The sequence below is a fragment of the Balaenoptera acutorostrata genome, chromosome 2 (assembly GCF_949987535.1).
Source record: "Balaenoptera acutorostrata chromosome 2, mBalAcu1.1, whole genome shotgun sequence".
NCBI classification, from domain to species: Eukaryota; Metazoa; Chordata; class Mammalia; order Artiodactyla; family Balaenopteridae; genus Balaenoptera; species Balaenoptera acutorostrata.
Genome location: NC_080065.1, coordinates 48,805,086 through 48,829,047, shown reverse-complemented (window position 1 = coordinate 48,829,047; position 23,962 = coordinate 48,805,086). Strand labels below are relative to the sequence as shown.

The 23,962-nt window shown below is 38.6% G+C and overlaps 1 protein-coding gene across 1 annotated transcript; it reads right to left on the bottom strand.

Annotated features, from left to right (window-relative positions):
* Positions 1-21,864: 21,864 nt before the first annotated feature.
* Positions 21,865-22,615, bottom strand: GAPT (GRB2 binding adaptor protein, transmembrane). The gene has a single exon (XM_007176088.2). It carries the CDS (start codon positions 22,339-22,341, stop codon positions 21,865-21,867), a length of 477 nt encoding a protein of 158 aa, XP_007176150.1. The 5' UTR covers positions 22,342-22,615.
* Positions 22,616-23,962: the final 1,347 nt, after the last annotated feature.

The following is a 23,962-nucleotide window of genomic DNA, read 5'->3' as shown; positions in this document are numbered from 1 at the left end:
CTGTAAATAAAATAGATATCTAATAAGAAACTACTTTATAGCACAGGGAACTCTACTCAATACTCTGTAATGGCCTATATGGGAATAGAATCTAAAAAAGAGTAGATTTATGTATATGTATAACTGATTCACTTTGCTGTACAGCAGAACCTAACACAACGTTGTAAATCAACTGTACTCCGATAAAAATTAATTAAAAAAAAAGCCTAAGTTGGGTGTTAAAATGTCATTCTATGACATTTTGTTCTGAAAGAAGTATTTGACTTTTAAACAACATTCTGTAGTAAATTCAGATTTTTGAACCTTGAACTCTACAGCAAAGACAACTTGTGACCATTTCTGTTTGCTTTTGAGTTTACATTCTCCTCAGGAAGTAAATAAATATTCAGAGGTTAATAAAGCTGCTGTAGACACTCACCTACCGGTCTTTGTAGGGACATATGTTTCCTGTTATCTTAAGCAAATACGTAGGAGGGAGGGTGCTGAGTCTTATAGTAAATAGATGTTTTTCTTTATAAGAAATTGCCAAACTATTTTCAACTGTAACTGTACCATTTTGCATCCTTGCAACGTGTGAGAGGTTCAGTTATTCCTCAACCTCCCAAAACTTGCTATGGAACCCTTATATTGTATCCATTCTAGTAGGCATGTAGTGGTAACTTTTTTTTTTATATATATAAACTTATTTATTTATTTATTTATTTTTGGCTGTGTTGGGTCTTTGTTGCTGCATGCGGGCTTTCTCTAGTTTCGGCGAGCGGGAACTACTCTTCGTTGTGGTACACAGGCTTCTCATTGCAGTGGCTTCTCTTGTTGCAGAGCACAGGCTCTAGGCATGCAGGCTTCAGTAGTTGTGGCACATGGCTCAGTAGTTGTGGTGTGCGAGCTCAATAGTTGTGGCTCGTGGGCTCTAGAGCACAGGCTCAGTAGTTGTGGCGCACAGGTTTAGTTGCTCCGCGGCATGTGGGATCTTCCTGGACCAGGGCTCGAACCCATGTCCCCTGCCTTGGGAGGTGGATTCTTAACCACTGCACAACCAAGGAAGCCCGTTAACTTATTTTAATTTGTATTTCCCCAGTGATTAATAATGTTGAGAAACTTTTCATATGCTTATTTGCCATTCATATATTTTCTCTAGTAAAGTGTTTCTTCTCACTTTTTGTCATTTTTATTAGTGGGATTTTTATCTTCCTACTGAGTTGTTGGAGTCCTTTATATTTTCTGGATACATGCCCTATACAAGACAGTTATAGTCCAATTATTTTCTCCAACTCTGTGGCTTGCCTTCAAAGACTCAGCTTTTCCCACTGTATTAAAAAAAAAAAAAAAATTACAAGCTGAGTTCCACAGATAATCAGAATTCTGCAGAGCTGCCTGGGGCTGCTGAGGTGGGTAAGGGGCTCAGTGGTTTTACTATCTGTCTATCTGTCTGCCTGTCTTTCTATTTACATATTTTTAATATTGGGGTACTGCAAAATATTTTGCTTTAGCAAAACCTTTGAAATTATCACTATAACATAGTAGCTTGTGGTAACTGTTTACTAGGTCAACTATGGTCTGACTTTCCAAACTATTATTAAAATACTGGTATAAACCTAATGGCAGTTTACTTTAATGGGGATGTCTTAAGACCTTAGAGGACTTTTGGCATCCTTAAGTTTGATGGTGTCCCTATAGTATTCTAAACATTTAAAAATTACTCACATTAAATATATTTAAATTTCTTAATTCAATTACTTATGTCAGTATGGATTCATAGATGTTTATTTTATACTTTAGGTTATAATTGAATACTATTTATTTACTTTATTGCTCAAATTGTTCCAGTTTTGGCTACTTGGAGCTCTTTAAGTTGTCCCCTGTGTCCCTAAACATACTTTTTTCATTTAAAAAATTGAAATGAACTTTTAAACCTTGCTTCTGAAATTATTTGGCTATGGATAATGCATCTCATGAACATTTGGCTATAATTCTCAGCAATTATCAAGTATACTTGGGAATTCTTGCAAAGCAAGGTAAAGTTAACCTATGCATTTTCAAATATAATGAAATTTTTGTGATTATTAATAGTAACAATTAAGTAAATGTAATATACATTAGCTAGCAATGACTAATTTTGATTTTGCAGTTTTATTTGTGCACTTTAGAGTCGATACTTCCTTTTTGGTTGTTTGTCTAAGGTCCTGGTTCCTTGAAGAGCTCACAAGCCCTACACTCTGTACCTTATGGAGAGTGTGCAGGGGAAAACAATCCACCACTTGTGTGATGATTATGCAGAGCAAATGTCAGGGTTGCCCCAGTAACTCCCCACCAGGTGTCTAAGTTAAGATGGTACTTTTGCTTCTGCTTTGCTCCTGTCTTCTTTTCTCTCTTTCCGACAAAGGGGCAAGACTGAGCAGGAGAAAGTAACAGCTGTAATTAAGATCAGACTCAGGGAAGAGAAAGGGGATTAAGTTATAATGAAATGAGCCCACAGAGTTACCACAGGAAATAGACAAGTGGGGAGAGAGGTTAAATTAGAAATTAGAAAGGAATTACAAAGAATGTATATATATGTATAACTGAATCACTTTGCACAGCAGAAATTAACACAACATTGTAAGTCAACTATACTTTAATAAAGTAAACTTTTAAAAGAAGTAAAAAGAAAGGACTTACTCTGCCAATGTTTTCTTGGAAATGTTAGCTGAGCATAGATTATAAGAGCTAAGAGGTCTCACATCCACAGTGGTTGTGAGTAGAAGCTGTTAGTTCCCTCCTGGTGGATTGGAAACGGGCAGAAACCATATCAGAATAATACCCAACAGAAACTGAGTTTGGTAACAGGAGCCTCTCATATCGTGAATTTCAGCAGCCTAATGTAATGAAGCCTCTTGCTTCCATACTTACTCGCAATCAGTTAAAAAAGAAGTCTAGAGATTTATAAAAATGCAGATTTCCCTGTTCTTTTCTATAAAGATTTGGATTCAGTTTGCAGAGCTTCCCAGAAATCTGTAATTTTAAGTCTCCTGGAAATTCTTAGTGACCAGTCAAATATTTAGGCTGATTTTCTTCCATCTGTGATAAGACTTTTTGTATAGGATTTCAGTCTCACAGGGGAAATGGTGAGTCTCTTGGATTTAATATGATTTGTTATTCATTGGAAAGGCACATGCTAAAAATTTGCCTCTTACTGTGGATGAATAAAAAGGTAAAGGAACCAGGACCTTAAATTCTAATCTAACAGCTCATATATTATGGGCAGGACTGGGGATGTAATTTGCAGGACCCAGGGCAAAATCAAAGTGCAGAGACTCTTGTTTAAAAATGATTGAGGATTTTAAGGCAGCAACAGCAAAGCAGTAAACCAAGTATGGGGCCGTTCTAAGCATGAGGTCCTATATAACTGCATGGATGGTACACACATGGAGCACCTGATGATGGGATTAAGATTCTGGTAAACTGCGTTCTGTAAATGAAGTCATCAGATTCAAAAACTGAATTGTTGGCAGGATTAAGGTTAGACTTAATCATTTCACAGAGACAGTGTAAAATACTCAATATTATCATTAGCTAAGCATTTTCTTCTCTAGTAATGTAGTATCTATCAGGGTGGGAACATCACAATGTCCTGTCTGTTCATGTAAAAGAAAGTCTTAGTTATTGATGAAACTTCACATGCTTAAATTAGAAAAATCAGTGTGAACTTATGCTCTAAAAAGAAATACATATATTCAATAACGTGGTACTAACTTTGTATGTTAGTAGTTACTAAACTTAGTAACTACTAAGTTAGATAGATAGTTACTAAACTTATTATGGTGATCATTTCATAATGTATGCAAATGTCAAAACACTAGGTAGGACACTTGAAACATAATATTGTATGTCAATTATATTCAATAAGAAATACATATATATTTACATATACAAATGTGTACATACATACACACATGTATATATATACACATATATACACAAACATATGTTTTACCTCTGTCACTAAGGAAAATGGATCAAATGAAGAAACATTTCTGCTCATCACCAACCCTCTTGTGCAATCCAAGAACCCAGGTATTTTATTCTAATAGTATTCTCAACTAAGAGGCAAGGGGTATTATAGGAAAGTAATGGATTCCATATCTTAAGGAAAAGAAATATCAAAATGTGTCTAATTCTTACCAAAAAGGGGTAGTGCTGAAAGGACAAAGACTCTGCAAAAAACATCTCATTAATCAAGTGGTGATAATTTAAACCACAGCCACCACAGTAATAATAGTGTAATACTAATAACTATGACTATTCTTGTTATGTCAGTTTGAACAAGGTTTGCTGTGAAATTCAGTGAGTTCCTAATGCCATTCCAAAGAGAACCGTTTGTATAACATTATTTTAAAAATACAGAGCAAAAGAAAGGTGAATACATTTAAATTTATAATGATTTTGTAACTGAGCAGGACCCTATGGGGCCTTCCTGGGACAGACCCCCCACATGTCCTCCACCTGCCTCTGGTTTATAGAAAAGCTGAGGCTCCCAGGCCTCCCCTGAGTCACAAAAAGCTAGCTAAGGAGTTAATGATTAGAAGACTGTGAAAATGTAGTTACAAAAAAACAGCAGTTGGGCCAGGAAAACTGGTAACAGTTTAAAAAATAGATCAGCCATATGGCAGAGTCACAGAACCTTTGGCTCCTCCTTAAAGAACATGGGCAACAGTGTCTGATGCACATTCCTGAGTTGTCTTGTAGATAATAAAACCCCACCAGATGGGAGAAACTAACTGCATGATGACCATGAGCACATAGGCCCCAGACTGGCTGGAGGCTGAGCACTGATGATGTTAAACCCTGTGACACCACCTTCCAATATGCTTCACCATCAACCAGTCAGAAAATTATGAACGAACTGATCATGCACCTTGTGACCCTCTCCCTCATCTTGCCTTTAAAAACACTTCCCTGAAATCCACCAGTGAGTTTGGGTCTTTTGAGCATGAGCCACCCATACTCCTTGCTTGGCCCTTGCATTAAACATTTCTCTGCTCCAAACTCCAATGTTTTGGTTTGTTTGGCTTCACTGTGAGTCAGGCACATGAACTTGGGTTTGACAAAAATTTTAACAAATAAAGAAAAGTTGCAATATATAAAAGTGCTCAGTTTCTTATAGTTTTATATATCTGCTATATGTCTGTTTATAAAGAATAGACATTCTGTTGCTTTCATCTGTGTACAATGGAAAGAATAAAGAGAGAAGCATGGAGAAAGTCTGGGGAAAAAAAGGAGTCTATACCAAAACTAGGAAGGAATGAACATTAACAGGTGACCCAAAATAAAAATCAGGTGGAAAGGGAGTTCAACAGGTAGTCAGTATCAGTGGCCACAAACAAAACTAAGTAGAGAAGGAGGTCACCATTGTTCCAGGAAAATAAATAATAAGCCAGTGTTCTTAATGAGGAGAGCTAACTACCTAATGTTAATCGCTTATTGCCTAGAAGGTGAAGCTCCTATATAGCACTATTGATAATAATAAAATTCTACCAAGAAATATATCAGTTTGTAATATTGCTAACAGACTAGGTCAATATATCATAAAGACAAGACAGTGGGTTGTGTAGCTAAGTGATTATTTGAAAGTATATTATGGCTGGGGGAAGACAACAGGAGACAAAATAATGACGATAATAATATCCACATAAGAAGTGAGGACTTAGAGTCAATGAAGTAACAAATAAAATATGTCACCTAAAGGAAAGTTCACTATGGGAAAAATGACCAAATTCTTTGTCCCATCTGTTGGCAACAAAAATCCTTGGCTGGTCTGAGAAGGTATTATTTTTCTAATGCATCTGCTAAGATTACTCCAACCCCAAGAAGTTATCAAAATAATATGACTACAGCTCTAGGTATGTATTAAAATTAGTATAGCCATCCACCTAGGAAGGTATTAACACCAAGTGTGAAACAACAAAGGAATGAATTAAGCTTGTGATAGTGAAACTGTAGAATAGTTTTAAGAGTTAGTAGAATAGGGCTTCCCTGGTGGCACAGTGGTTGAGAATCTGCCTGCCAATGCAGGGGACACGGGTTCGAGCCCTGGTCTGGGAAGATCCCACATGCCGCGGAGCAACTAGGCCCGTGAGCCACAATTACTGAGCCTGCGCGTCTGGAGCCTGTGCTCCGCAACAAGAGAGGCCGCGACAGTGAGAGGCCCGCGCACCGCAATGAAGAGTGGCCTCCGCTTGCCACAACTAGAGAAAGCCCTTGCACAGAAACGAAGACCCAACACAGCCAAAATAAATAAATTAATTAATATTTAAAAAAAAAAAAAAGAGTTAGTAGAATAATAAATTTGCTGAGTTTGTATGTGTGTAAGTTTTGTCGTCTTAGTGGTTTTGGAGTATTCAAAATAATCAGTCATAGTAATTTTGTATTTCCCATTTAAATTGAAAGGATATTTTGTTATTCTTGTGTTATTTATATTTAAATATTTATGAAAAAATATTTTCAAAGATTTATTAAATACATAAGTTTAACAAATTTAATAAATTTGCCATTGTGATGGTTAATTTTATGTGTCAACTTGACTGAAACACAGGATGCTTATATGGCTGGTTAAACATTATTCTGGGTGTGTCTGTGAGGATGTTTCCAAAAGTATTAGCATTTGAATTGGTAGACTGAATAAAGCAGATTGCCCTCTCCAGTGTGGGTGGGTATCTCCCGCCCAATCTTTTGAGGGCCTGAGTGGAACAAAGGGCAGAAGAAGGTTAGATTCCTGTTCTCTCTGCCTCACTACTTGAACATGGATCTACCCTCAGCACTCCTAGTTCTCAGGTTTTCAGACCCAGGCTAGAATCTACACCATCAGGTCCCTGGCTCTCAGGCTTTGAACTACACTACCTGCCTTCCTGGGTCTCCAGTTTGCAGACAATATATCCCATTGGTTCTACTTCTCTGGATAATCCTGACTAATAAAACCATTAAACAAAATACAAATAGAAATGGATGTTCTTCTCCATGAGGTGTTCACCTCAGACATTAAAGGATTGATGACTACTCCGAAGAACAATGCTCACTTCACATCACAATGTAATGTCTAGGTGCTTCAGAGTTTTTTTAAAGGAATTATTCACATGACATAGAAAATGAAATATCATAGCCCATTAAACTGTGTAACATACCGCCGGGACATGTGTCCTGCAAGAATATAAACTCTCCATATTTGTATTACACAGAAATAAACTGTGAGCTTCATCCTGTGGAGTGACCCACCACTTATGTATAGATTATATTCCTGGATCTCACTGCTTTTACTGGGGTCGAGAGGTGAGAGTGGAAAGTATGGTATGGGGCTAGAAGGAAAACTTCACTGTATATCCTCTTGTATCTTTTGAATTTTGAACCATGTAAATATATAACCATTACATTAAAAAAATTGTCTATTGAAGTTGCCCTTTCTGGATAATTGATGTCTTACAACTCTTGCTGCGTTAGGAAGGTGTTAGCTACTATTATAGAGTGAATGAAGCAACTGGCCTTGAAGAAAGTGAGAAAATCGTCTAGGGGAAGAGCATTCCAGGAAGAGGAAACAACTAGGAAAAGGGTCTGAAGGACCCTATTTTATGGTGTGTGAAATCACCCTGGAGAGGAGATTATGGTGAAATTCTTACTACTCCAAAAATATGTCTATTAAGAGCAGTGCCATGCAAATTGCCCCCAAAATTATAGTTACAGGATGATTTTATAACTTTGCAAATTAATTGAAAGATCAGAATTTTGTTTTATAGTTTTAAGTTTTGACTTCTCCTGATTTCTCAGCCTAAATTTTCAATCAAGTGACACAGAGTACCATTTAAAATATACCCTAAAGAATACTGTATATTTGTGGGCCACTAGTGCGCACTGCCTTTAAAAACTGTTATACAGAGGAAATAGCAATGTAAAAGCAAAAGCATAAAGTATTTTTTACTGTTTTTACTTTAACTTCTTTTAAATTTTTATATTAATCTTTTAAAGATCAAAAAATGCAATCATTTTTTTTGAAAAACAGAACTCTTTTATAAATTAAATAGAAAACCCAAGATTCTCTCTTTGGCTATGTATCTATTTTTGTTCTCCAGTTGAGTTTTCCAGTTGTCATTGTTCTCTGATCTTTAGCCATTTAATCTCCTTTTGAAAGAGATACATCTTATTTTCCTATCCAAATATGTGCCATAGAGCATATTTGAACAAATATGATATTAAATCATATAATTTATTGATAATTATTATTGTTGGGTTGGAAAAATACAACTTATTTTCTTCTTAAATCTTTAATTGTGGGAGTAAAGCAGATATGGTGACCTAAAAAAATTAAAAGGAAAGCATAAATATATAAAATAAGTGGATTTTAAAAAATTTTGTGTTGGTAAAGAATAGGTTAGGAATAGAGGAGACTATTATTTTTCTAGATAATTACTACTAGCCTTCTCTGCTTTTTTAAAAAATTAATTTTTATTGGAATATAGCTGATTTATAGTGCTGTGTTAGTTTCTGCTGTTTTTAAAGGCTCTCTCCTGAACCTGTATCTCTCCTATTTGTTCCAATTTTCCCTCATTTATTACCAGTACATACTTAGAATAATTTCCTATTTCCCAAGAGTAGACATGACTATATATGTAGGTAATGCCGAAGAAAATGAAAACAAGTACACGAGTGTCCTCCATGTTGCTCTTTGTTGATGGAATACTGGGGGTAGGGATGATGGAGGGAGATTCTTAAGGGATTCTTAAGTCAGGACATGTAGTTGCTAGGTAGTGTCTATTATCTCTCAACTCCATAATCATTTTTCTATGGTCTCCTCTATACCACTGGGGATGAGAACCTGCATGTTATATTTCTCAAACTCCCAAGCTCCCTTGTCGGTTGGCTTTTTGTTAGGTTTGAAGGTAGGGAGAAGCTCTTAGTTCCGCTTTCTCGTGGTACCTCCTGCAGTGATGGCTGATGAGCATCACCTCCTGCTCACACAGCTTGATCCCCAAGCAGCAGGCGCAGGGGCATAGGAACTGTGAGCTCTAGTCTAGTCTGGATCATTTCGCTCTAGCTCTCCTTGCTGTAAGGGAGGGAATAGATTCCTGCAGTTACCGATCTTTTGAGTAGTATTACCTATTCCTTTTTGTTCTCGCAGTCCTGCAACATCTTTGCAACCAATTCCTTTATTAAGTTCCCTCTATCTGAAATGCCTATACACACTCACATATACATTTTCTACAAAATAGTGAAAAAGTGTGTACTTATATTTTACAAGCTTCCCACCTCTCCTTCTTTAGTCTCTCTCCTACTTTTAGTGTTTTCCTAACACTAAAACTCCCTCTGACCTCTGGTTGCCCAGAATTTATCATGATGCTTCTGGTTTTCTCATGATGCCCCACTGGGTCCTCATAGTGACCATGCTCAGATTATCTCTCATATCAAGTCATATGTATCTTGTATTTAATACTTCCTGGGACTTCCAAGGTAATGAAGTCTTGTACTGTCCCCCCATCTTAGCTCACCATTTCTTTCTGAAGACACATTTTACCCTCTCAGTCAGAATTAGACTTCCTCATCTCTGCTCACATAGCTATGAACTTATGCTTCTTCTAAAGATAGAATTTATTACATTGTACTAAAACTGTTGGTTTATTTATGTGGCTTTCACAAGAGTCTATGAGTCATTTGACATCATTTCTGTGTCACTACAGTCTAGAATGGCCCTGGCATATGAATACATTAAAAAAAAAAATAAAGCAGTACATGTTTTATCTGGAATGACATTGAATTCTGAAGATTTGCAGGCCTAATAATGCAAATTAACAAGTGAGTGGCAATATCAGTCCATGATTTGAGGGGGAAGAATGATTATAAGGTTAAGCAGACTATAAACCTCAAGGGTAGAGGCTTGCCTTTCATGTATCTGTATCCTCAGCTTAATACTGTGCTGAGGTATTACATGGGCTAATACCTGGAGGGCTGTAAGAGATGCTCTTAATTAGGCAGTCATGGTGTTGAATATCAAGGATTAAAAAGGACAACTGAGTACCAGAAGGCAGGAATATAGAAGAAATATGAGGACAATTTGGCTTATTTCTTCATAGCATATTTTTACCAAAAGCCATCTGAAACTCCATTATATCTTCCCCCTGAACCAGCCCAGAATTCCAGAACCTCTGCACTACGTGATCACTTGTCTTAGAAGAAAGCAGTTAATTAGTTGCTCAGATGTGTGGTGGCTCTTCTCTAAATCCCTGTCACTTACCTGAAACATCAACTCTTGAAAGTATTAAGTAGTGGGTAATGGTTTAAGAACACATAAGGATTTTGTACATTTTTGTACATCTAAACAAAGGATTTTAGAGACGCTAAAGAGCAAGGAAGAACCTTGTATTGGTGTGAGTTTCAAACTCTGTGAGAGGCAGGAGGAATGTGTAATTGGGACTTTGGACACCCTTAAATTACCTTGGCCCAGGCAACAACCTCCTATATCATTCTGACTCTTGGACAAGTGCACACACTCAACCAGCAGTCAACGTGGTGGAAGTAACTTCAGGGCATATCAACAATCTTGGTAATTGAAAAGAGGGAAACTTATATCATCATGGCATGGCCCAAATAGGGGTGGATATAATTTTTATGGACACTGTCTCTTTAGGTAATACTTCTGTACCCATCATGAGAATTTCTCAAGGCCCTCCATAATGCTCCAAGGAGGGAAGCTTGTAAAGTATGGCAGCCAAGGAGAGGCAGTAAGATATACAAAAGCTGATGACTTTTGAGCAGAAATGTAGACTGAACTGAGCAAATTTTAATACCCTTTGAACTCATCAAAATTAGTGTGACAACTTTCAGAAGGTGAGCTCTGTGACAATGAAATCATTCCAAACATCTGAGTCCATGACTTAACAGTAGAATCAATACAAATTTTAACTGACACATATTGAAATTAGGGATTAAGCTATATCGTTCTAGTGCGTTGGAGTTCAACTAGGACTCTGAGAGCTGGTGCGAGGAGCACAGAACTCATCTATCTCCAGCCCAGTCTCCCTCAACCTTGCCCTTGGTTCAACATTCTTGCCCCTTATTTTCCTGGAAAGGAATTTGGACAAGAGCTGCTTCACTGTTCACATAAGAGGTAGCTATTTTGAATTAAAAAAAGTCGAAGTGGTGCAAGAATTTTTTTTAGTTATATAAATTCAATTGTGATCATGCTGATCAGAAGTTCTGATTGGTAGTTACAAGTGCATGATTGCTGAAAATTTCAAAATCAATTATTATTTTTTAACATCTTTATTGGAATATAATTGCTTTACAATAGTGTGTTAGTTTCTGGTGTATAACAAAGTGAATCAGCTATACATATACATATATCCCCATATCTCCTCCCTCTTGCGTCTCCCTCCCACCCTCCCTATCCCACCCCTCCAGGTGGTCACAAAGCACGGAGCTGATCTCCCTGTGCTATGCAGCGGCTTCCCACTAGCTATCGATTTTACATTTGGTAGTGTATATATGGCCACAAAATCAATTATTATATAATAAATGCTTATTTTATTGAGCAAAATATTTCAAAGCACAAAATCTTTGAAGAAGAAAATCATAAAAAATAATCCTTAATGGTGAAAAGTCCAACAATAATATGTAGGTAATATAACTGAGACAAGTAATACAGCAGATTAATATTTTACATGCTTCTTAGGTATTGAATAATCTTTTTTTTTTTTTAATTTTTGGCTGTGTTGGGTCTTTGTTGCTGAGCAGAGGCTTTCTCTAGATGTGGCGAGTGGGGGCTACTCTTCGTTCTGGTGTGCAGGCTTCTCATTGCGGTGGCTTCTCTTGTGAATCACGGGCTCTAGGCACGCAGGCTTCAGTAGCTGCAGCACGCAGGCTCAGTAGCTGTGGTACCCGGGCCTTGAGGGTGCAGGCTTCAGTAGTTGTGGCTCGTGGGCTTAGTAGCTCCGCGGCATGAGGGATTTTCCTGGACCAGGGATCGAACCCGTGTCCCCTGCATTGGCAGGTGGATTCTTTTTTTTTTTTTTTTTTTAATTTTTATTTATATTTATTTTTGGCTGTGTTGGGTCTTCGTTTCTGTGCGACGGCTTTCTCTAGTTGCGGCAAGCGGGGGCCACTCTTCATCGTGGTGCACGGGCCTCTCACTATCGCGGCCTCTCTTATTGCAGAGCACTGGCTCCAGTCGCGCAGGCTCAGTAGTTGTGGCTCACGGGCCTAGTTGCTCCGCGGCATGTGGGATCCTCCCAGACCAGGGCTCGAACCCGTGTCCCCTGCACCGGCAGGCAGACTCTCAACCACTGCGCCACCAGGGAAGCCCCAGCAGGTGGATTCTTAACCACTGCACCACCAGGGAAGTCCAGGCATTGAATAATCTTAATGTCTGAGGCATTTTCACATATTATTCAATTTCCACAATAACCCTACCATATTCTTATTAGTGTTACCTATCAGCTGTGGATTTTCTGACTCAGAGTGGATAAATAACTTTTGCAAAGCCACATAGCTAATATTCATTAGAACTGTGATACTAATATAGGTCTAGTATATGTTTTAGCATTTATTTTTTCCACTCTATTACACTGCCTAGAAATATTTAAATTCATGCCAGACCTGTGTAGAAAGCTAATCTGTATGAAATTTTCTCAAACAATATTTTCGTGTTTCTCTCTAATTATTTTTAATAGCAGTTTACAAGCCCTTCAAAGCAATTGGAGATTTTGCCCTTTCTTTTACACAAACAAGCCAACACAGTGATAATGTCCTATAATAATGGGCTTCTTTTGTAGAAAGGCAGTCATTAATTCTTATTTTCATTCTAGGTAAATTCTGCTTATATAATTCATACTTTAGTAATCCAGTGTAAGTAGCCTGTCTGACTGCTCAACTAAGTCAAGTTCTTCTATTACAAGCTTTAATATCACCATGTTTCTTTCCTTCATAGCATTTATTTATGTTTCTAATTATGCTTTTGTTTGTAGGTTTTGTGGTTTTTTTTGGTATTTCATCTAGACTGCATTGTATGTTTTTGTTCAGCATTGAGTTCCTATCACAATGCCTAACAGCTGATGCACCCTCAGTAAATATTTGTTAGCTGGGTAATGGCTAAAAGGATGCATGGATAGACAGAGGAAGGAAATCAGCACAGGATAGGTCATTTTGGACTGCTGGCATTAAAGAAGGATTCATATGTGATCTGGAATTTAATCTGGGCTTTGAGAAGGGGGCAAAATGTTTAACATGTCAATCCACATGTTAAAAATAGACACTCTTTATTACAGCTTTTTTTTTCCCATTAAGTGCACTCGAGGAGATGCATCCTAAATTCAGCCTCACAGCTTTCTTTTTCAACACATGTGGGTGAGAAGGTACTGTTATATTAAGCAACACAGCTAACTAAAAGAGGAAATGAAAATCATTCTTAAATGAAAAGAGTCCCACTTCCCCCTCTGGTTTCCTTTACTACTATATATCCTTGAACTATAAAGTGTTTCATTAGAATGAACTTTTACTAAACAGTAAAATCAAACCATTTCTACAGATCTGCGTGACGCATTAGAAATAGTAGGAACAAAGAACTACATCTTGATTTAGGGCTAAGGGACACATTTGTTTGATTATTGTTTGTTCTGCAGAGGGTCTGAAAAGGAAAGACACTCAGGCAGCCCTTTCACTTGCTCCACATACAAGACTCTTAGCCCCCCACTGCCTTTCAGCGGCTTCATTCATGAATATATGTCCTTGCCTAGCCCTTGTAGATGTCTAGCTTTCACCTTTAGACAGAACGTTCTCTTTTGATTACCATTAAGGGGATTATATATTCTCAAGGGTTCTTTTTTTGTGCATCTTTTCATTCCTCCTTTTTCTAAATGTTCCCCCTCCCGTGCACTTTTCTAGTCCTCTCCCAAACCTTTGCCCTAAGATTTAATTAGCTGATCTAGCAAATTCAAAAGTAATTATTGCTTTGCTTTTGCTTTTCCATCTTTTGATTTTAAAAGGAGGAGATTCTCCCTTAAATGTAACATCAGATTTTTCCTTGCTCAGGTACTTCACAATATTCTCCTTGATCTTCTGGAATAAACAGACTGAAAATAGCTTCTAGGCCCTTGCCATTCCAGTCCAGAGACAATATCTGTCATTAGCTCTTCCTTCAAATGTGCTCTCCAGCCCTCTCATTGCAATGCAGTTGTCACAGACATTTCCCCACTTCCTCCCCTTTCCCCTCACCCTGAATGTGCCTCTTCTGTTGGTCATGTGTTTCTCTTATCAGATAATTGAGTTAAAAGTGTATATAGTCTAGACAAATTCTGCCAGATGAGACAAGATGACAAAAGAGTACATTTTAAGAAATAATGACCAAAAGAGGACATGTCGTGCACCACTCCACTCCTGATTGATGGGCTTCATTACTTAGCTCCGGCCACACGAGAACCACATGCATTAAGAAATCTGTACACTCTGCTCTCTTAGGACTATCTTTGCTTAACATTTAGAAAAATCAGCATCATTTCTAAATGCAGAGAAGAGAAGGCCCAGCTAAAATAAAATAGATAAAAGCAAAGCCTTCAGGAAATGAGACTTGAAAGGATGCTGTGAAGAAGACTTGGATTAAGAAACAAACAAAACCTTTCTATTTTCAGTCAATTAGAAAGGCAGCAAGTTACGCTGAATAGCCCTGAGTTCTGATCCTGGTTAGTCATGAATCACTGTATTACTTTAGGGAAGTCACATAAACTTTCTGGGACTCATTGTTCTCATTTGCAATATGAGGAAGTCAGTTTAGATAATTTCCAAGTTATTTTGTAGGTCTGAAATTCCATGATGCTAAGATAGAAGATATCATCTACTAAGAATACTGTAATAAAATAACCTGAGCAAGTCTCTCATCAGAATGACTGGCTTCAAATCCTTCCTCCATTTTTTTTTTTTTTTTATTGACACTAAGATCTTTGGTCAGATTTTAACTTCCCTAAGTCTCAATCTTCTCTTCTGTAAAATGGGGATAACAACAGTACAAATGCAATAGAATTGTTGGTGAATTAAGAAAGATAATTCACATAAAGTCTTATCATGGTGCTTGGTGCTCAGAAGCCACTCCAATAGTAGGAATGTAATGAGGACTACAGTCTTCTCGGAAACACCTAAGAAGGAAAATAAAATGTACATTTCTGTGTATTTGCTTGATGAGTTTCCAATATCCTAATTTGATAATTAAAAAATCATATGTTAATAAAGCCTAGTGAATTATATTCCTCCTCCTAAATTCTCAGTATCACAATTAATATGTCAGTCTAGCATGGAGTGGAGCTGGGGAAGTGGGCCTGAGGCAACAGCTAAACTCTGCCTTTCATTGAGCCTCAACCTTATGCCTTTGACAGCTTCCGGGCTTCTGGGGAGCTCACCGCAGACCCAGCTAGCCACCGTCTCTGTCACTAACAAAGATTTAGAATACATGTGGCAGTGGATGATCTGACTTCCATAATTTTCAGTCTTAACTATTCACTAAAGCCAGTCGGTCCTTAAAAAGGAAAAGCACTCCAGAACCACAGAGCTTTTGTTCCCATGGCAACAGCATAGGTCAATAGCTGCAGTCACACCTTCATCAGCCTTGATTGCATCTGGCAATTTACCATCTTCTGTGCTTCCTTTTGTTTGAGCCTCTCTCATTTGCTTAATTCCCATCTCTATTGGGAGAATCGCAAAATGCAAAACTACGGGAGCTGAATTTAAATGAAAAGCTATGGGAGCCTTAATAAAACACTGGAGAGCACGGCTTATTTTATAAAACTCATAGACATGTGCCTGTTAGAATCAAGTCCCATATCCTGAACCTCAGAATCTCACTTCCCATATTCTGTTACAGCTGAGAAATTATTTATTTGCAATACCCTATGGTTTTTGGAAAAATCAATGCCATTTCTGCTTCCAAGATCCTATTCTGATATCATGGGTATCAGCTTTGTCAGGAGAAAGTCCAAATTCCTCAGCTTGTCATACAAAGCCCTATATCAGCGGACCTTTGCTCACAGCACCACCTTCCTCTTGCCCGTCTCCCTTTACACTCTACACTTAGGTGGTATTTATCTTCTTTCACTTCTTGAACACAGCCTATACTCTGGGTCCTCACACATGCTGTCCCCTCTTTTCGGAACATCATTCCCTCAGCCTCCTTGCCTGGCTATCTCGTATTTGTCCTCCAGGTCTCAGTTTAGGTGTCGCTTTCCACAGGAAAGCCTTCTCAACCCCAAGCCTGGTGAGTCTTCCATTACACCACGTGCTTCCCTGTTATACCATTATCTCAATACATTCTAATAGCCTGTAGAAGTATGAGAACTCCTTATAACTGTGTAAGCCCACCGAATGCAGAGGCAGGGTCTGTCTCTATACCCTCCATCCACTAACCCCACTGCTGAATTTCCAGTGCTCCTTCAGTGTTTGGTACATCACAGGTGCTTCACAAATATTTGTTACATGACTGAAATCACTTTATCCTACTAGATCATGAGAGTCCCTTGTTATAAATTTCGTGAATTTGGTGTTCTGCAACTTCCTGTCTATTCAACTGTAAGCACCTACCAGAAGGTGCTTTTATTCAAGCTGTATTTGCAATTTTCCTATCCTTCACAGGGATATCAGTAGATAACCATTCACGTAAAGTGGACAAATTCTAAAATCCCTGGTCTGTGGTCTGTGTTTTTTTTCATGATTTAGTCCACTAACCACTGATTTTTTAGGTCAGCTCAATGTAGTTATCCTAAAAAGATGTAAAAATAAGGAACAAACAAAAATGTTGAAGTAAGTGAAATAAGTAGCACTACTGAGCCAAACATCTACAGTCATCAGACAAGTCCACTAGCCTGATGCCCAGCAAGCCCTGGACCCCTTCTTGCTACTATACACAGAGTCTTATGTTTCAGAGCTCATCAGTCAGCAGTCAGGGGAAGAGAAGGAGAGACACACTGTTTGCTAAGTGTGACACCACCTGAATTCAGTGACTGGGGATCACAGGGACAAATCTTGTTTGTTTGAGCCAGGCACTAATGTTGAAGACGCAGCTACTCAGTACATGGTATACTGATACCATGATACATTGAGGCTGAAGTTTTTGACACTGGGACATTCTGAACTGTCAGCTTCTGAAATTATTAGCAAGCATCCCGTGCAATGGATACCCTCCCTTTACCTCTGAGCCGTCTCTGATCCCGTCATTAATTTCATTTCTATTTCTGAGTGACACCCACGCCTTGACCCCTAGCCATCAGTTTGGCCCATGCTGAATTTCAGATGTCTGAAGGATAATACTGCATAGAAATAAGCATTAGATGGTGAGCTACGTGAGTCAAATACTTCCAAAGGACATTGGGGGCAGGAGAGTTCAGGCATAAATGTCTAAGTCACATGGGGAAGAAGTGTGAGAAGAAGCTGGGAGCCAAGGAAAGCCTCATGGCGCACCACTGTGCTGAATGGGTGTACAAGAGGAAAGGAACTTGCAGAAGAGCTGAGGAGGGGAGAGAGGGAACAAGAATACCATGCTGCAAAGTGATAACACAATGTAAGCACTAAAAGGGGATGATGGAGTTTATAACTCCCTGAATCGTAAAAAACCAGCTGGTTATTGTGGCTTAGAATAGCAGTTAAAAATGTGGAAATAGGGTCATCTCTCCCCTCTTTTCCCTTTCCTCCACGGAACCCAATGTCCAGTCTCCCCACTGGCCTAAGTGCCCCATCTGCTCTGCTCCTTCTACTGATGTGGCACAAAGCTCACTTGTACTGAAACGGCAAAGAAGTCTCAGGGCACTGAATTTCTATTAAAATCTGGCTTAATATATCCTTGCATATTAGTGATGTTCAAAATAATATTTGTAAGTTTTCCCATTTTGTTATTTTCCAAAGTATTTCAGCAATTTCACTAAAAATGTTAGTCTTCAAGAAAACACCTTAATGATTTGATCAGCAAACATAATTGAGCATATCCTATAAGCAAGTACTGGTGATCAAGCAGGGAGTAAGACAGAAAATGTTTCTGCCCTCATGGAACTTACATTCTAGGTAAAGAGAGCAGATTATAAACATATAAGAACACTTGTCAGGTAGTGATAAGTCTATGAAGGCAACTAAAGCAAGGAAAAGGGTCTGAGATTCATGGTAGGGGGCCATTTCAGATTGGGGGGTCAGCTCTGAGTAGGTGTCCTTTGATCAGAGAGTTCAATGAAATGAGGAGTTCACAGTGTGAATATCTGGAGGAAAAGCATTCAGGGCTGAGAGAATGTAATGTCCCTGAATTCAGGCAAGTTTGAGGACCAGCGAGAAGGCTAGTAGTGATCACACAAGCACACTTCCATGACAAGGATGGGTGAAATTACCAATATGTTTACCAGTAGCCAATTGTTATCTACCTTCAACAAGGTTAGAAAGGCAGTAAAGGCAGACAACTTCTTCCTTCTTTTTGTATCTACTTACCTTACTAGCAATTTGTGTGTGTGTGTGTGTTGGGGGGAAACAACAGAGGGGGTAAATGAAATTGTCATTCAACTTCTCTTTTTACCATACATGCCCTCCATTCTCCATCCCACTCCTATTTCCTATTCTCGTTTCTCTCTCTCCTTCTCTCATTTCCCCCACTTCTCCTCCTCCTCCTCTTCCTCTATCTTCTTCCCCATCTCCCCTTTCAAATTTCTATCTCCTATCTGCATCCTTTACAATATTTCTGTACCTTCTTAAAATCTCAAAAGTGAAAATCTTCCTTGAGAGATAAAAAGAACAAAGTTTGTCTACATCGGCTGAGAATAGCAGTTTGCGTTTGAGTTAGATTATTAGCAAAAGTAACCACATGTACCACAATTAAAAGAGGAAGGAAGTTGGGGGTGGGGGAAAAAGACCCAGTAGCATCAAATATAACGAGCGCGGCTTTACGACGTACTCACAGAAATGTCGGCATGTTCACACCCCGTGACTCGTAGCTAGTCTCTGCAGGATTTCATGGCCAACATCCAGCAACAGTGAGCACCGGGCTCCTTGACCCGGTGCTCACGCCTGCAACTTGCAATGTTTCACTTCAGTCTGACTTAACACTTCAGTCATAAAGGTAATAATAATATACCCCAATAACAGGGTAGAGTAATATACCCCAACCCACTATTGATCTCACAGCAAATGGGCCCTTGCTTAGCTCACTGAAAACCCTTGCTTGACCACCTCCCGATGAGTGCTCAGACCAGACTGTTCAGGCGGCTCCTCCAGTACCCACCTGTGACTGCTCACCTCCACGGTGAGTCTCGTGATCCCTTTAGATAATACCGCTTCAGCTGTTCTGGATTAAACCCCCTATTAGTTCCAGCCTGATTCCCACCATCCTACCAAGACAGAGATACTCTCTGGTGGTGTTTCTGGCAGGTTATTTTCAGCTCCTATGATTGAGTACTAGGTAGGCATGGGTATAGATTCCTCTAGCAAAAAACTTACTGTTTGAGACTTCAAAATGACCATGTACGCCAGGACCAACATAAATGCTTGAGATCAACATAAATCCTTTTCTCCTCTAGAAAGTGAATAGGAGCCATTTCAAACCTTGCCAGGCTTCATGGATTTTCATTCATGAGTAGTAAGTTACTGAACAATATTCTTTACTGTCTTAAGCACTTCCATCTTGACCCTTTCCAGTCATTTCTCAACCTGGTAGCTCTTTTAAAAATGTAATGTTGTCACTCCTCTGCTTAAAATCATTTTTTAGATTCCACTTGCACCCACGTCAGAGTCCAAGCCACCTACCAAGACCTACGAGAAGCTACGCTGTGTCTACTCTTCCCCCCTTTGCCAACACATCAGGTGTCACTTTAGCCCTCCCTCACTAAGCTCCAGCCACCGTGGCTTTCTTTAAGTTCCCAGAGCACCATACATTCTTTCATGCCTCAGATTCTTTCCATATGCTGGTTCCTTTCCTGCCCATCACCATTTACATAACCCCTTTCACCCTCAGGTCTCAGCTTAAGTGTGCCTTTAGAGAGGCCTCCTTCGGCCATCTTATTAAAATTCAAATCCTCTTCCCTACTGAACGAACGTCATTGTTCTCAAAAACAGAAAGCCTTTTTTTCTTCACAACACCTACTACACCATTTTTAGTTGTATCATTCAGGGTCCACTTGGGGAAATGGAAACCATACGAGTTTGTCTGAAAAGGGAGAACCGAATATAAAGCATCAATTTAAAAAAAGTACTGGTAGACTGAAAAGACAAAAAGAGGGCACTGAGGTACCAGAGAGACAGGAAATGCAGGAAATAGCCACCATACCTAAGGCTGGGGATCATCAGAAACTAGGAGGAGGTGTCCTGCAGGGCTGGGACACAGAGCTCGAGGTGCTGTTTGCTTCCTGCTGGTCCCTCAGGAGCTTGGAGGAGGGCCTGAGGGGCTGGTTCTCAGATACCAAGGGTGCTGCTTGGCTGGTGCTGGCGTCTCTGACGAGGTGCAAAGAAGCTGGTTCTGGGAGTGCTGGAAGAACTAGAAACTGTGAACAACCAGTGATGCTGGAGTAAATTAAACGGCAACAGTACCTTCTCAGAACAGCAAGGAGAACGAGAAGGAGCAAGGCCCCTTTTGCTTCCTGTTTATTGCCTACCATTCTTCCTCACTGCCCACTATTGACAGATGCTAACGTGGATACACCTGGCAAAAGAAAAAGGTATTGATAGTTTGCAGAGTTCCAGCCTGAGCAATTTAGAGCAGCATATCCAAGGGTGGGTTTAGAGATATCATAGCTTAATAAATAGCATAGTATTTGTTTGTTTTTTGTCTTTTCTTTCGTACTAGACAGAACATGTTCAGGACCCATGTCTTTCTTTTCACTATTTTACCCCCTTGATGTGTACAGCACAGTAAGAAGTAAATAGAAGGTACTCAATAAATATTCCTTGGATGGATGAATTTATTAGATTGTTTTCAAAAGGACTTAGTAAAATATACAGTTCAATTCTTGTCAACTGAATAATATTGAGTGCCTCATATGGTGGTCTAGGTATTGGAGCTAAACTATGAATATGAGACAGTTCCTTACTATTTAGTAGGGAATTTAAGACATTCTCATATGACACTAAATAATAAAATGCCATTGCAAACATTCATATGTTTAAACGCCCAAAGAATTGAACAGGCAGCAAGATCTATAAGAGATCAGGAAAAGAAAAAAGGCAAATGTAGGTTTGGAATGATTCAAGAAACTTGTGGAAGAAGTTATGATCTGAGGCAGGCTTAAGAGGGGGTGGACAAGCAAAGCTGTGGAGGAGGGATGGGTTCGGTAGGTTTTCAGATGATTCTGATGAAAACAAAGAAGTGAGAGATTAGTAGAAGTCACTGGAAAAGTGAATTTGAACCAACTGTGTAAAATCATGAATTCTGGAGTTAGAATTATGAGTAGTATGTCTTTTACAAAGAGGCGACATTAAGAGGTTATATGCAAAGGAGTGAGGTGGCTGTTGGGAATATCTTCTGCAGATGAATCTGGCAACATCACGGGGATTGATGCAGCATCACTGATTATGTAGAAACTAGAGCCAGAAAGACTAGTTAGCAGGCTGTGACAACAATCCTGAGCCAGAAAAGATGGTGGAGATAGAAAAAGAAGAAAAATATAACAAGTAATGTTCAGAAGGAAGAATCAATAAAACATAATGCAGAATTAATCCAGTGCAAGGAGGGTGGAGAGGATATCTAGAATTAATCCACAGTGATACACGCAGAGAGGATTCAGAAGGGTGGAGATAAAACAGAGATCATTAAGTTTCAACAGAAGAACTTGATTAATAATGTTATCAGTACAATAAAAGTTCCAGCAAATATTTATCCTCCAATAACTAAACCCACATTTTGAAAAGTTAATATGAATCCGGAAGAATATATATGTCTTCGCCTTGAGCTTCTTCAGAAGCACTAGGCTTCTTCAACTTATAATGGTCACATAGTGTCTCATTTCCATAGATATGTTCCTCGAAATTGGTCTGCCAAGTGTTTTCATATATTCCCTTGTCTGTTTCTTCTTTAGCTTGGGGAGGACACGCTTCCACATTTTCATAGTTGTCATGTATGTTAGTGTCCTTCCCAGCAGAGCTGTGGTCTTGGGTTTGAACTGAGATTTTATGTCTTGGGCCGATATCCTGGGGGCTCAAGGAGACTCTTTTAGTATAGTCTTTTCTCCTTTTTCTCCTTTGCAAAAATTTTGGTAAGGTAAATTGCACTGTATTATTATGCTGTTTCCAGTGCCAAACACACCCAATTCCACAGATCACCAACAGTAAAAGAAGGAAAATTCCTACGGAAACGGCCACTGAAGTATTTCCACAGCTTTTCAGCATTTCTGCACAGTACTGTTTTGTAGTATGGTGTAGCGCTTAATGAATTCACAGGTACAGTCCACTGTAATTCTTTGTAGGATATGGTTTGAAAGTAATTTCAGAAGCTCTTTTAGGCATTTCTGTTTCAGATATGAGAGAACATCATGGCAAAGTCCTGGTGTACATAGAGGAGAGATGAGTAAACTTGATTTTGGAAGCTGGCTCTTGTAGCTGATGATTATACAATTGTTGTTGTATAATTGCACTGTGTCGGGGGGATTTCATTCAACTCCACTTCCTTTTTTATCAGTGAATCACAAAATGAAGCACAAATGAGTGGAAAATAATAGCAGAGTAGAAAACTCAAGGAAGGGAAGGTTGAACGATCTGCCATCCACGTGCCTGCTGTAAATTAGAAACATTTTAATTGCATATTTATTACATAGCATAATAAAAAATCTGCCAATTTCTACCACTACATTAAGCATCAGCATTTAGTGAGCTCATCCTTCAGGACAGAATACAGTACTAGCTGTTGCATTTAGTGAGTTTTTGTTTTAATATAAAATACAGTACTAGCTGTTGTGTGTGTGTGTGTGGTGGGGGGAGAGTTAAAAGAACCTGTCTCTGCTGAAGCCTGAGTGGTTTTATCACTTAGATTTCAACATGTTTTTTGACCATAAGGCTAATAATTTTCAAGAGAAAGATAATGCTTCAAACACAATAGGAGCAAAGAGATAAGAGTATAGATGTGCAATCATTTCCATTACCTATCACCTCCTCTGTGAAACCTTGCCTGTCCCTCTTTGTAGTGATCTGCGACCATGTCTTTTCCTTAATCACACATTCCTCTGTATCCCCATATTAATGAGTCAGTCCTCTATTATAGCATGGCAATCTAAATTACAGCAAATTGTGCGTCTTCCTACCTGGTTAAATGGTGGGCAGGGATCAGGTCTTTTCCTCTGAATACTCCTAGAGAAAAGCACAACACCTAGCACAAAAAAGACACTCAGTCAATATTTATTGAATGAATGATTAAATAAACATAGGACTCCAAATCTAAGCATCTAATTGTTTAAGTTCACAGTTTAAAACTCAAGACATGTCTTCTAAAAGGTACAGTGTATACTTAAAAAAAGAAAAGAGCTCTTTGATGTAACACAAAATACCTAAAACCAAAATATTTAAGACAAAATTTGAAAGACTTCCTATCACTAGTCTTCTCACAACTTCCAGCAAATAACTTTCATTTAATTAAGATAATTTTAGAGTGCTACCTGTTGATGCTTTAAAATGGCAAAGAGGAGAGAAAAATGGAAGTGTTCAACTCGGCTGAATGTTCTATTATGATCTTATCAACAAAGTATTAGTACTGTATGTTTTTAGCCTAGTCACAGAAATACTTATATCCAATATTGTTTTCATTATTGTTGTTGTTTTCTTCCAGTTTTATTGAGATATAATTGATATATACCACTGTATCAGTTTACGGTGTACAACATGATTTGATATATGTGTGTATTGTGAATTGATCAAAACACTAAATTTAGTTAATATGCATCAGCTCAGTTACAATTTTTTTTCTTGGAATGAGAACATTACGATCTACTCTTAGCAACTTTCAAATAAATAATACAGT

Excerpts from the sequence above, each read along its gene's own strand:
- GAPT (XM_007176088.2), bottom strand. The coding sequence starts at position 22,341 with ATGCTGAAAAGCTGTGGAAATACTTCAGTGGCCGTTTCCGTAGGAATT.